General features: G+C 43.2%; 2 protein-coding genes across 2 annotated transcripts; both read right to left on the bottom strand.

Annotated features, from left to right (window-relative positions):
- Window positions 1-589: 589 nt before the first annotated feature.
- Window positions 590-3,578, bottom strand: hwa (huluwa). The gene is made up of 3 exons (XM_080303606.1): window positions 2,997-3,578; window positions 2,181-2,376; window positions 590-1,151 (listed from the first exon to the last, which is right to left on the bottom strand). The coding sequence occupies exons 1-3, from the start codon at window positions 3,576-3,578 to the stop codon at window positions 985-987; spliced, it is 945 nt and encodes a 314-aa protein (XP_080159732.1). The 3' UTR covers window positions 590-984.
- Window positions 3,579-4,074: 496 nt separating this feature from the next.
- LOC113025571 (dnaJ homolog subfamily B member 5) lies at window positions 4,075-7,975 on the bottom strand. The gene is made up of 4 exons (XM_026173476.2): window positions 7,643-7,975; window positions 6,804-7,062; window positions 5,926-6,458; window positions 4,075-5,014 (listed from the first exon to the last, which is right to left on the bottom strand). The coding sequence occupies exons 1-4, from the start codon at window positions 7,958-7,960 to the stop codon at window positions 4,781-4,783; spliced, it is 1,344 nt and encodes a 447-aa protein (XP_026029261.2). The 5' UTR covers window positions 7,961-7,975; the 3' UTR covers window positions 4,075-4,780.
- Between the last annotated feature and the right edge of the window lie 5,754 nt (window positions 7,976-13,729).

Below are 13,729 nucleotides of genomic sequence, written 5' to 3' on the forward strand. Positions count from 1 at the left end.
GCCAGGAAATGCATAATTCAGCTTTTTATCAGGTCAGACTCATTATTTGAGCTCAGTTCTTTAAAGTTTCCAAACACTGTTTAAGACAAACTTCCTAGAAACTGGAAGTAAATGGTTGATGAGGATGATCGTCTTGTCGTTGTAACCATATCTCAGCCTAGATCAGTTGTATTAGAGGATAAACATCTAGAGCTCATTGTAAAGTTTTCTAAAGGTTCATCGCACGTGCTGTAGTTGAAGCTTCTTTTAAGATCAAGGCTTGAAGACCTTAAACAGAAAGGAACTGTTTAAATTTTCTGTGACTGAGCAAGATGCATTAATACATACAGCCTGTATTCTGAAAACTGCAAGTTTACTTGAACCACATTGCAGCACTGTTTATGAATACCATTCAAGCCAGTGTCCTTTTATTCTGTGTTATTAATCTACTGCAAAGACTCGGCTGCCTTTTTATTTAGACATTTTTAAAAATAAGCACAATCCCATCACAAACCAGGCGCGCCCTCTGCTGGTCAGGAGAGGCAACTGGAATATGCCGAAACAAAGTATGTAAACATGAAGTTGTTTTTTTTATTATAAAGATTAACAATTTCATCAATAGGTACTTTATTATATTTTACATAGTCTACAGATCAAAGTGAATCAAAGAATTTCAAATCAACTGTGAAACTGATTGTTATGAAAATGTTTGTGATACTTAGAACCAGCCCACTGGGCCAGTGCATGTGAAACTGAGATGAATTAACTAACATCAGTGAAGCGTGTTATCAGTGCACTGACAACATTTGATAGTAACTGAAGTCAAAGTGAAGAAGAACATAGTCTGAACAGGTTCTGTGGAAGAGTGAGTTTTACAACAACAAAAACTATGTCAGTTTGTTTAAAGTGTTAAATAGTGTTAATGAGACAAAGAAATTCTAAAAAAACAACAAACTTAATGGAATAAATACATGATACACATTAATAAACATTAAAAGTACAAATTTACACCCAGTACTGTTTCATGTGGATTGCAGGTCTGCGATGTTTATGTTTGGGTATATTATTCTGTTTGACATAGCAGGGGTCATAATAATCCCACTCCAGAGCTGAAGCCAGCACTCCGTTGGACAGGCCGTCACTGTCTGCAGACAGAATCCGCAGGGAGACCCCTGAAAGGAATTGCATTTCCACTTTAGATGTTTATTGGATCAAAGGTTGTACTTTGCTACACAGTCTGTTTTCAGTGATTGCAAACTGGAGGATTCATATCACACAAACCTTGGATTTTTATGTGCATGAATTACACTCCGATATCTTTTCTTCGTCTGCGGTCAAATTCTATGTGGACATTCTTCGTAGTGAAAGGTCAACAAGAAGAAAACTTTCTAATCTTTCCAAGAATTTAGTGTAGATATTACTGTCCGTGATCACTAGTCTACAGATTTCTGCAATTATTAAAGCAATTATTCACACTTAGACACTTCATTAGGTATATCTAACTAGTTCTGGATAGGACTGCCTTAATTCTTCACGGCATAGATTCAACAGAGTGCTGGAAAGATTCCTCAGAGATTTTGATCATTATTGGCATAGTAGTGTCATACGGTTGCTGCAGATTTCATGCCTAAGGTGCTACTGATTTGGATTAAGTGCATGTAGATTTCAGGTGATTACAGTGAATTCATCGCCATGCTCACAAAACCAGTTTCAGATGATTTGAGCTTTGTGATATGGCACGTTATCCTGCTGGAAATAGTCAGTAGAAGATGGGCACACTTTGTTCATAAAGGGATGGACACGGTCAGCAACAACACTCAGACAGTCTGTGGCATTTAAAAGTTTGCCAGTATCCCTCACACCATTGTACCACCAGCCTGCAATGCTGATACAAATCATGGTTTATGCAGCACATTCTTACGCTACCATCTGAATGTCACGGCAGAAATCGACCAGGCAACATTTTTCCGCTCTTCCTTTGTCCGATTTTGGAGAATCTCTGAGAACTGTGGCCTCAGTTTTTGAATTTGATTCTGCAAATAAAATGTCATTTTATTCCTGACATTTTATTTTCAGTCAGGAATAAAATGTGTTTTCAAAATAAATGCAAGCCCCATTTCATGTATGGATCAACATCAGTTATTGAAGACATTTGTATACAGTGAAGTTGTTGTAGTGGTGATCATTGTGAGGGGAAGTACCTGCACTTGCTCCAAAATCACTATCCAGTCCAGGACCCGCTGCAGACGCGTTCAGACAGGACGCCTCTGAATGCAGGTTGGTGTACTCGCACTCCATGTCTATCTTGTCAACCCTGCACCCTGCAACACCTGGGTCCACACCTGGCAGCATCTCATAAGTACTGCTCCTCCGAATCAGACCCACAAATTCGGTCTCCTGCAGAAAACAAAGGGATACAAAAAGCTGCTCATAAGAACACGATCTACTGCACACACACACACACACACACACACTTCAAGGATTAACATCTTCCAGTGATAAACTGCATCACATCACACTTCATTCAAGATAAAATTAGACTTATTTCTTCTATATGCCAAAATACTTGCAAATATATTTTGCAACATCTAAAATAACCCCAAAAGATCTTAAACGTGCAGGCAAACTATATAGCAGATAGATTACCACCAAACCAGTGCTGCCCAGGGCTTTGGACTCCACACAACCTTCAGAGATTCCTTGTGTAACAACTTTCTTTGGTATATTTTTATTTTACAGATAGTTTATTTGGTAACATCAGAGCATGCAACACAAAAGCAGTTACTAATGGGAGGGTTTTGCTGCTTCTAGTGAGGCCTTAAACTTCTCTTTGCATTTGTACTTAATTCAGCTACCACACACAGGAAACCTGTGCACACAATGAGCGGTAACAAGGGGGTTAACGGGCCCTAAATTGGGTTAATTAAGCCAGTTGCGCAGTTTGAAGTATTTGCGACTCAACGCTTAATACTTTGTCAAAAAAAAAAAAAAAATTAGGGAAAGACCCAATTACTCACCATAGGAGTGTTTGGAGGAACAAGGTTCACTCTGGTTTCAGTCCCTGAATCGTGCGGTAAAACTTGTGCACTCCTGCGCCAGCCTGTTTTGCTGAGGCTGTAGGTCCGTGAGCTGGAGGCCAGGTTTAGTCTCGGGGTAAAACAAGCTTCTGGAGAGGTTGCCCGGATGGTGCTCGGCGCTCTCTGAGACCCTGAACCTGTAGCGCCATCTGGCCTCAGAAGCCGGATCCTGTGATCCAGACCGATCCTTTCCCTGGAAGAAGCTCTGGAAGAAGTAACGGGATGAGGGAGCACGGGCTCTGATAGCGATAAATACGCTCTCCGCCCGTCTTGGCGCAAAGGAAACGCCACATCGGACAGTCTGACTCTCTGAGGAGACCGCAAAAGCATCTCCTCCATGCGTTCTGGCCACAGACTGATTTTCTTCTTTGACAGGATCAGTAACTTGTAACCCAGCAAGAGGCAGTTCAGCAGAAGCAGAACGACCACGCAGGGAACGAGCAAGAGAACGACTAAGGTCAGACTCGTCACAGGGTTCCCTTCAGTCAGACTGGATGCTGTGGTTTCACTTACTTGCGACATTTCATTCCTAAACACATGGAGGCTGAATTTCGGAAAACTTCAGATTACAGGCCGTCTGTCTTTACACAGGTGGCTCGATCTCTTAAATCAATGTGGACTGTCTTTTTTTTGTTTGCCAGTATTTTCTATCTGATGCCATCCTGCATCTCAAATGTATGCAGCCTCCAAATATGAGTGTTGTCCTTAATCATTCTTGTCTCCATCACTGTAGGCATGCGCTCTCACTGCTATCAGAGCACTGGCTTTATTTGACAGGACTGTGCAGCGCTCAGTTGGCCGCCACATAAATTACAGACCAACAGGTGTGCCTTATTGTGTGCAGGATGATGTTAGGACTGGCCGCTAGATGGCAGAAGATGACTGCTATATCGCTGAGCAACTTCAAATCTGGTCTGAAGTGTGATTTAGTGGACTGCAAATGTCTGAGAGTTCACTTATGTAAGTTTAGGATTTGAAAATAATAAACTTTTATCCAATAGTGAGGCGGAAACAGAAGTCAAATTGTTCTTTTTCTTTATTTTTCATGCTTCCAAACATCTCTATATCAAGTAATAATAACAATAATAATAATACATCAGCAGGTGGCTCATTGCAGATTATATACAGACATTTCAAATCATTCAATAGAACATTTGACAGATGAATCTCTTTTAGAGACAGTGTTTCAGCATTTTGTACACAAAGTAGATCTTTGTAGACAAGTATGTTTGCTATTGTAATAAATCAATGCAAAAGATCAGTCATATGAACACCATATAACTATAATGATGACAGTAGTAGAAGTAATAATAATAAGAATACTAAAGTTGTGTTATTTCCCTTACATGTTTCTACCATTGAGGTTTAAGGAAGTCTATACAGACTTGAATAGCACACTGATATCCTGCGAAAGGTTTGCAAGTATAACAGTACAGATAACTCATTCAAGAGAAAGGCTATCGAGTCAATGGATGCCCTCAGATACCAAAGACCCCCATTAATCAGCTGTCAACTCACTGCTCGCACAGCACTGCTAAGTTGGTGTGCATCGTGCCGAGCGCCCGCAGAAAGTCATCTCCTCGCAAAAAGTTGCACGTGATCTACAACTTGCTTATGCGCCGCTTGCCGCTTCCAAACACAATAAGAGGTTGTGATTTGGTTGTGATAGCACCTCGGGCAAGGCTGTGTTTGTGAACTGGTAAGAACTGGTGAGAGTCACCCGGCTAGCACTGTGCCAGGCTGTGCTTGATGATCTCTCGGGACTGTGGTGGGATTCTGTCTGGGAAGGCCACCTGGAACTCAACCACCAAGTCGCCTCGCTGGGATGGGCTTTTGGGCAGGGGAAGGCCTTCGCCCCTCAGCCGGCGGACGGCACCGGGTTTGATGACATCGCTGCAAGGCAGAGGCATCATCCGGTTGTCAAGCGTTGGAACGTTTACTGTGCAGCCGCAGAGAGCCTGAAGACAAGAGAAGAAAGAGACAGTTAGCCCTGCAGACCCATGAAGCTCTTAACCTGTTTCACAATTCTTTTTTGAGTGGCCTAATTACGAGTGGAATCCAGTTTCTCTAAAAGTGTCAAGTTGCATAAGAGATAAATGTGGGGTGTCTGTCCTTCTGAAACAATTCTCTGTGTTATTTTCTGCGTTATGCAACAGACCGGTGTTACAGATGTTATAATCGCTGCTCCATTTACTGGCTCAGTGTGGGCGTTAAGTGTTTTAGTGACTGAAGTGAGCCATAGGAAGATGGAGGAGCTCTTTGAAATGTCATTCTCTGTGACTGCTACCCTGCTAATCTGTGTGTGGGCTGGTGGAAGCGAGAGCCAGAGACAGAGTGAGCCAAAAAAAAAAAAAAAGGCGCCTGCCTTATACAAGCAGAGAAGTCTGCAGCCAGCATAGTAGTTGTGAGGGAGGGTGAAGTGCAATTCGTGGGGGCAGTCAGTATTGGGAGCTAAATTTAGCTCCTGCTTGCTCGCTCTCTCTGCAGGGGCTGATGAGGTAAACGGAGGCGTTGGCAGGCTTACTGCTGTTTCTGTGTTTGTGGGGGTCTGTCAGCCCGCTGTAAGCTGAGGGGTTCAGATGCCCATAACAGAACACTCTGTTCTGTTCCTCAGACTGCAATCAAAGATATTGTCCTCCCTCCCTGCATTTGGCAGAGATTGGACCTTCAATCTTATGTATTACTGCTGTTTTTTTCAGGAATCGATTTTCTCTGGCATTTAAGAAAGAACGTTACTCAATGGTTATATAAAGGACAAGAAGTGGTGCATAGATCTTAGCCTTTATCTGAGTAGGTGTAAGTGGTTGTATCTGAGTATAGGCCACTCATATGTTTCATAATGTATCTGATGGTGATGCACCAAACTCACCTCTTTAAGGGTGATCTTGGCCGTGTAGACGAGGTTGGAGCCCTCTCTCTTGTACTGAGGATGCTCCTGGTCCCTGAGAATGAAGGTGATGTCTGCGGGGGCGCTGTTGGGGGTCTCGTCCCCCTCCCTGGGGAAGGTGATCTTGGTTCCCGATTTCCAGCCTTTCTTTACCACCACATTCAACACCTTCTCTTCTGTTCGCAAGGTGCGGCCGTCTGGGTTGAGGCGGCTGCGGGTAATCTTCACATGCTTGGTGCAGCCCTGCATCACCTCCTCCAGGGTCACCAGCAGGTCGTGCACCACCACTTCGCCCTGCAAGTGCCTCGGGCCTTTCCGCAGGCCACCGTCGGGGCCTGCAGACCCGCTCACGTGGCTGAAGGTGAACCGTCTGAAGGGGTTGAAGAGGTCGTCGTCGCCCTCTTCGTTGCCAAAGAAGATGTCGAAGTGGTCAGAGCCATTGAAGAAGGAGGAGAAGGTGGAGTGGGGGTCGCCGTGGAAATTGCTGCGGAAAATGTTGCCTCCGTTTTTAAGGCCTGAAAAGGGGAAAGAAAACAGGTTCAAGTCAAATTGCTGCAGAACGTCTCCTAATTTAATGTTCCCTAAGTTCTCTTCATGCCACCTTTTCTAAAATGTTGTAGAGACCAAGAAAACTCTTCTGTTTCTCCCTCAATAGCTAATCAGCCTCACAGCTGTCACATTTCACATGTTGAGCTTGTTTTATAGGAGTGGGAGTCATCACACATCAATATTTAGCATTTGATGATGACATGAATAGTTAATCTAATCGCCCACGCTACACTAATCACTCAGATGGCAGTTACTAGTGAAGCTATTTAAAATGCTAGCAATCACAATTTCAGATCCTCGCCCTTCCTCACCTTCTTCTCCAAACTGGTCGTATATGCTTCTCTTTTTGGGGTCAGTCAGGATCTCATAGGCCTCTGCGATCTCTTTGAACCTGTCCTCCGCGTCAGCATCGCTGTTCTTGTCTGGGTGGAACTTGAGGGCCATTTTCCTGTAGGCTTTCTTGATTTCATCTTCATTGGATTCAGGGGAGACGCCCAGGACTTTGTAGAAGTCTTTGCCTGCGGGTTTGATGGGCAGACAGGGCACGTCCTGCTCTGACCTGGTGCTTTCCTGCGAAAACACACAAAAATGTCACATTAAAAACCTGTCTTCACCTTTTAAACATCAGCTTGCGCCAACCTTGTATCCCAAGTGTTGCCAAGCAGTGGCGAATAAGCATGCAAATTCAAACCTCTATCACCTAGAATGTTAAACAGAGTAGCTGATGCTCAAGATATCTTCCAAAAAACTGCTGCAGAATATCTATTAATATGCAGAAAATCCCCCCACCTCTAACAGAGTCTCAGTGGGAAAACACCCTTATCTCCGTGCTGCTGCATGTGCGGTCACATATCCATGAATTTCATAGGCTCATGCACAGCACAACGTGATGGGGGAAAGTCATATAAGAGGCAAAAGACTCTTCCCCACCTCAGCGACTGAGATACTCTGCAGCGATTGGCTGAAAGCGAGCCGGCAATTCTTACATATGAATGAATCCGGTACAACAGTAATGTGCCAGTTCTATACACACTGTTTAATTATACGGTGTCGTTCATACGAACTGTCAGCACCGTGCAGCTTTACACACTTCATACATGCTAAAGACAAACAGCCCCAGAAACTTCCCCGCGAAAAATGCGAAACTTACCGCTGAAGACGAGGAGCCGGAGCTGTCCCCCCTGTGCATAACTCGCACTTTGCACTTGACATTGCCATTTTTGTGCTTCACACCGAACTGGGTCCAGATGAGAACCATGATGGGAAACTTAGCTGTGGTGCTACGTGTGTCGCTGTCCTCGGGGCTGGTGCTGAAATCGCTCCGCTCGCTTGCTCCGCTCGCTTTCCGTGCTGTCTGAGCTCTCCTCGGCTCTCCGTTAAATACCAGAGCGGCGGCTCCCCCCTCCTTTCCCACTAGCCGCTCCATCCGCCCACGCGGTGTGACTGAGCTTTCCCCGGACCCGCCCATTTCCTCACGCGCGGCAGGGGATGCCGGTGTCCTCAGCGCTCTCGGTGAAGAGCTATTGGCGCTCGGGCGATGATCACGCGGATGTTGCAGCCTCCCTTTTCCATCTCGAGACTTGTTTCCGGAGTTCTTTAAGGCAGATTTGAGCAGTCACGACTCGGTACACCGAGTCCTCTTTTTTTCTCCTTCCACAGACAGAACAGGCACAGTTATGAAAAAGAACTCATAAGTGCTGTCTGCCCAGACAAACTCCAGACAGAACATACCCTGCTGGGTGATGGAGCCCCTGTCCTCGAGTGCCATTTTTGCATTTAAGCTCACGCCTTGTCGTTCTTTTTACAGATTAAAAACATGTTTTCAGTGGATGGGAGGAACAAAAATGACTAAATCGTCTTTATGTTGGTGGGTATGCAGAATCATTTAGGAATAGCCATTTCTGAAGTACATATTAATAATGCCATAATACCCATATTAGGCAAGATGCCCTCAGGTAAAAGGGCGTGTCCTTCACACCTAGTTTGATTCAGATCGATTCAAAATAATTATATGTATACATCATATTTATATATCATTGCTTTTAAATTCACATTATGAGCCATCACAGTGCACCTTATACTGTAAGGCAATGCTCATTCAGTTGCAGGGGGAATGTATTCCAGTTAAAATGTATTGTGACTATTTTGTTATGTAGATAATAGTACATGATTCTCTATCTACGACTGTCAAATCTAGATGAGGATAATAAGGATGTGGTCCCAGCTATTGAAAGGAAACGAATATGGCACCACCTCAAGGAGCGCCTTGTTATGAACAGTTTTCAGACACATGATGTCTGTCATAAATTCCACTTTTACTCTTTGGACTTTGTTGAGACTATCAGGCTTCCTCCCACTGTCCAAAGACATGCAGCTTGAGGGGGTAGGTTAACTGGTACTTCTACATTGGCCATAGCAGTGAATGTGAGTGCGAATGCTTGTTGTCTCTCGGTGTTAGCCCTGCAAGAAATTGATTACATGTCCATGGTGTACCCTGCCTTCCACCCTATGGCAGCTGGGATAGGGTTAGATAAGAGGAAGAGGAGGGATACATAGATGGGTATAGTGTGTGTATATGTAGGGATCAGTGATGCATCATCTGAACAACTGTAGTTGGTTGGAGATGATGGTTCACACAGAGTTTGGTATTTTAGTCTTTTATCCTTTTAAGAGAAATGTGAGGGCTTGTGAGATGAATAAGAAAATAAGAAGGAGTGACAAAACCATTGTTTAACATGACAGGGGTACTAACTAGACTGCTGCTTTACACGGTAGTTTTAATCAGACATCTGTTATGTTATGTAATTCAAATCTTTCATCAGACAGTTAATAAAAACTGTTATAATACAGTCGGGCGGCAGGAAAAAGGTAGTATAAATTCTAAGTGTCTAAAACCTGACTTAGCTATCAAGCTAATGTAGTATAACAGCAGAGGACGGAATGCAAAATTATCATTTTTTGGGGCAGTATCACAGTGAGTTGGAGTTATTGAGTTGGATTGCACTCTGTCACATCCCAAACTCCTCATATTTTATATATTGACCATAATTCAAAAGAAAACCACATTTAGATGTTCACGTGACCAAGAGCCAAAGCTGATTTTCTGTACTGTAAAGAGCTGCTAATGGAGATTGATTAAAAGGTCAGAATAGTATCCAAATCCTTCTATAAGTAAGTCTTGTCAGCAGATAGCCATCTTCATAACACCACCAAGCACTTATCTAAGCAGTGATTGTGATTATCTAAGATAACTCAAATTAAAATAAGGTTTTGAAATCCTTTTCTCCCCCTTGGAATTTACTTTAACCATCATGTTTGCTGTTGCTGGATTTGTCCTCCTTTCAATGCCATTCCCCCTCTTGTGATGTTTTTAGTAGCCTTTACTGAACGGATAAGATCGTACAGTAGGTGCAGTTGTGTATAATTCTGTCGTCAATAAATGCAAACCTATGCAAGTAAAGCACTGGGCAGCTAGCAGCAAACAGCTGTAGAAGAAAAAGACAGCTTAGTGTTATGTAACTGAACGTGTTAAAAAAGAAAAAACCCTTGTAAGTGTTCAAATATCTTGTGAAAATTTGAGATATTACCTGAACCTGGCTGGCTGTTGGTGTTACATAAATTTTCAACACATCGCTGTCACTTAAATGTGTTGCCACTTGCTTCAAATAAGCCAACAATCGTCTCTGAAAGCCTGCAGAGTCTAAAGGGCTGCTAGGCGCACACTCCATTCTGGTGAAATGTGTCGACAGGCTGGTTCTCAAGTACATCAAAGACTCCATCTCAAGCCAGCCTGGACCCTCACCAGTTTGCATTCACAGCCAAAAAAAACTAAAGCAAAAAATCGTCAAAACTATAAAAACACAAAGCGTGCCATCTCCACAGCAGCCCCCCTCCACATCCCCCATTCAGTCTTCACACACAGTGAAAACAACACTTACCCCCCCCGAGAAACCGTCCAACTTGGCAGTCTGGGCTCATGTTACACACTCGAGACAGTTTGGATTGACAGTCACGAATCCTCAGTTTTTGTCTTGCATTTTTACAGCATGTTATCTGAGTTAGTCTGAGTGAAGGATGTGGCTTTCTAATAAGCATGTAAATGGAACATAGCATAAGACGAGGATTTAGTAACTGCCAACAAACAGACAAACGGGTCATGTTCTCATATTTGAACTTATTCCTAGTGTCAGAGAATAGTAATAATAGTAGGCTGTGATGAATATGTGTTACATCGTGGCAAAACGTGGATACTAAACTAAACAATGGTGCTGGGATGATCCAGAATCAGAGGTAGCCAAATCTGCTGCTTTTGAAAAATGTCATTATGGCTGACACACTGGCATTTTCTCTGTGTATCTGTGCCACTGAGCACCTAGAAGTAAATTTTTGGTTGTAATGACTACATTAAGCATAAATCTGTGGTAGGAAGTGACTGCCCCTCTTCTACTGGTCCTGGATGAATGATTCACATGATGACATGTGCTGATTACTACACAAAGGCCACTCTTTTGATGAAATTCAGAAAGTCATCTGTTTTTAGTTTTTTTTTTTTTTACTCCCATTGAAGAAAAAACAAATTAGCGTTTCTATTTTGGGATCGTACTACACATACTATGAGATTACGACACACACAGCAGACTGCACTCATGGATATGGAGTCGGTGTCACAGAGAGCGTACATACATGGCAGTGCTTCCTCCTCCGTGATGCTTCAGGCATCCAATGGAGGATGGAATTTCCTCAGGATTCTCCCTTCGTCTCACAGGAAGCAGCAGACAAATTTGGTTCGAACATGTTGAGCCAAGAGCGTCATGCAACAGATAGCAGCTCATCCATACTATTCACAGACTGAGCAGGAGAGAGTGAATCAGAACAGCCAGCATTCATAACTCCTGCCCACGGGAACAGTCAGTGTGTTTGGTCCTGTTTGTCGCACATTCACACTCTGTGTCTCTCTCACAGAGACACATTCAAAGGTGCCTGTCAGTCTCGGAGAAAATAATGCTAATTAAAGAACCAAGCAGCAGTAACACTGTTATTGTTAGGTGGTGAGAAGGCGGACAGCTTACACGGAGCCTGGTGTTCTTTGTGGTGTTGTTCGCGTGTTTTGTAGTAGCTGTACTGAGTGTTCACTCTCGTCTTCCTTTGTCCAGGCTGCTGTTTTTCTCCCCCCCCTGCAGTAGTACATACTGTACTACTTTTTATTGTTTGGAATCAAATACATGAAGTTAACTTTAAATTATATATAACATGTCTGAGTAGACTAAAGCAGTGGTTAAACTACCTATTTCATACTATCAATTACTATTACTTCATGAGCTTCCATAAGCTCACTGCAAACCTCATTAGGTACACCACTTTAATTCTTTGAGGCACAGATTCAACAATATGCCAGAAACACTCTTCAACATTATACCATCACACATTTTCTGCAGATTTGTCGATGATGCAAATGTTCCAAAATTCTCCAAACGTGCTCTGTTAGATTGAGATCTGGTGATGGTGGAGGCAATTTGAATACAGTGAACTCATTATGTTCAAGAATCCAGTTTATGACTAGGTGTGTTATTCTGCCAGAAGCATCCATCAGAAGATGTGTGTACTGTGCTGAGGTTATAAAGGGATGGACATGATCAGCAACAATACTCATGCAGGCTGTGAAGTTTGAAAAATTGTCATCTGTTGCCCACAGTGAGTCAGGAAAATGTCCCTGTTATGCTCCCTCTTTCCAAGGAAGGATCAGTACTACAGCAAGGTCTGCAGGCCCAAACACAATAGTTTATTTTTTTCTATAGCGGTAGAAAATGTCAGGGTGAGCACATCCAGAAAAACCAACAAAACATTAGGTAAAGGGAACACAACTAACGTAACCTAAACAAGAGAAAATGTATTAAAAGAAAAAGACTTCCCACCCCTGCATCTACCAGGTGCATTATTTTAACGAAGGATATTTACAATATTTACAGTGTACATAAAAAGATCAAGCTGTTCTAGACACAGAACTCTCGGTCACACAACACAATTATACACACAGCCCAGCCTTGTTGGAAACAGGAAGTAGGCAGTGCCCAGCCAGTGCTGACAGGTACCAATTTATAGCGAGTACCATTCAGTCTCCAACCAATGGTCAGCTGTCGCCTGGAGCTTACATAATCAAAACACAACAGAAACAATGAACAACGCCACCCCCAGGTGTGGAGGAGCGGACAGAGTACGCACAATGATGACTTGGGTCATAACAATCCTCCACACAACTACATTGCCGTCACCTGAACCACAAGCGCTTATTTAACATGTTGTTGCCTTCCTATCGATCCTAGCCGCTTCTCGCTCTACCAGCTGTCTATTATGCTGTCAGTCTGAAGCAGTCTTGCCCACCCTTCTCTGATTTCTGGCATCAAGGAGACATCTTCACCCAGAGAACTGATGCATGATATGTTTTCTTTTTTTTTTGGCCATTCTTTGTTAGGGAAAAATCACAAGAGATTAGCAATTTCTAAAATGTTCAGACTAGCCCAAATCCATGTGATTTGCCTGATTAGACACTAATGAGCAAAGGAACAGGAGGGTTGTGGGTGTAAATCACTACTACTTAAGAAACCATCTTTATGGCAGACACACTCTGTCCTCCAAAAGCATAATACCAGCCGACTCATAATGATGCTTTCAGTTCAAAACAAGGTGATGAAGCAAAAGCAGACACTGAACCCACTGAGCTCTGAGCCGACCCCCCCCCCACACACACACACACACACACACCACAAACTGATGGGCAGGCAACCAAACAACTGATATTGGACTTCACAAACAGATCCCTGGCAGTTTGGATTGGCAGTCACACCACCTCCACTTTGCCCCCTCCTCCTCCTCCCCCCCCCCCCCCCCCCCGTTTTGTGTGCTCAGCCTCCTGTTGTGTCCTTTCTATTCATTCAATTGACTTGTACTTAAAGTCTATGTTATTAGAGCCCTGCCCACGTAAGAGTGATATTCTAGTTGTACATCTTGATGTATTTAACAGCTGTGGCTTACATACTGTTGCATCTTCTCCATGGAGTGCGAGATTTTTTTACCTTTAACTGCATTTTCTGCAGTTTTATTTTCAAAGTTGTACAGCTTTTCCTGTATATAAAGAATGCAAGCTTATTTAGAGAGAGGCTAATAATTATATAACGAGGCCGTGCAGATCAAGAAACTGCAACACTGCTCAATAAAACACCCTTAAAAGAGCAGGAAAAAT

Source organism: Astatotilapia calliptera, chromosome 7, assembly GCF_964374335.1.
Source record: "Astatotilapia calliptera chromosome 7, fAstCal68.1, whole genome shotgun sequence".
NCBI lineage: Eukaryota > Metazoa > Chordata > Actinopteri > Cichliformes > Cichlidae > Astatotilapia > Astatotilapia calliptera.

Excerpts from the sequence above, each read along its gene's own strand:
- hwa (XM_080303606.1), bottom strand. The coding sequence starts at position 3,578 with ATGTCGCAAGTAAGTGAAACCACAGCATCCAGTCTGACTGAAGGGAAC. Across the intron at positions 2,377-2,996 it reads TTCCTCCAAACACTCCTATG|GAGACCGAATTTGTGGGTCT; the intron begins GTGAGTAATTGG and ends TGTTTTCTGCAG. Across the intron at positions 1,152-2,180 it reads TGATTTTGGAGCAAGTGCAG|GGGTCTCCCTGCGGATTCTG; the intron begins GTACTTCCCCTC and ends AATTCCTTTCAG.
- LOC113025571 (XM_026173476.2), bottom strand. The coding sequence starts at position 7,960 with ATGGGCGGGTCCGGGGAAAGCTCAGTCACACCGCGTGGGCGGATGGAG. Across the intron at positions 7,063-7,642 it reads CCGGCTCCTCGTCTTCAGCG|GAAAGCACCAGGTCAGAGCA; the intron begins GTAAGTTTCGCA and ends GTGTTTTCGCAG. Across the intron at positions 5,015-5,925 it reads CCAAGATCACCCTTAAAGAG|GCTCTCTGCGGCTGCACAGT; the intron begins GTGAGTTTGGTG and ends TCTTGTCTTCAG.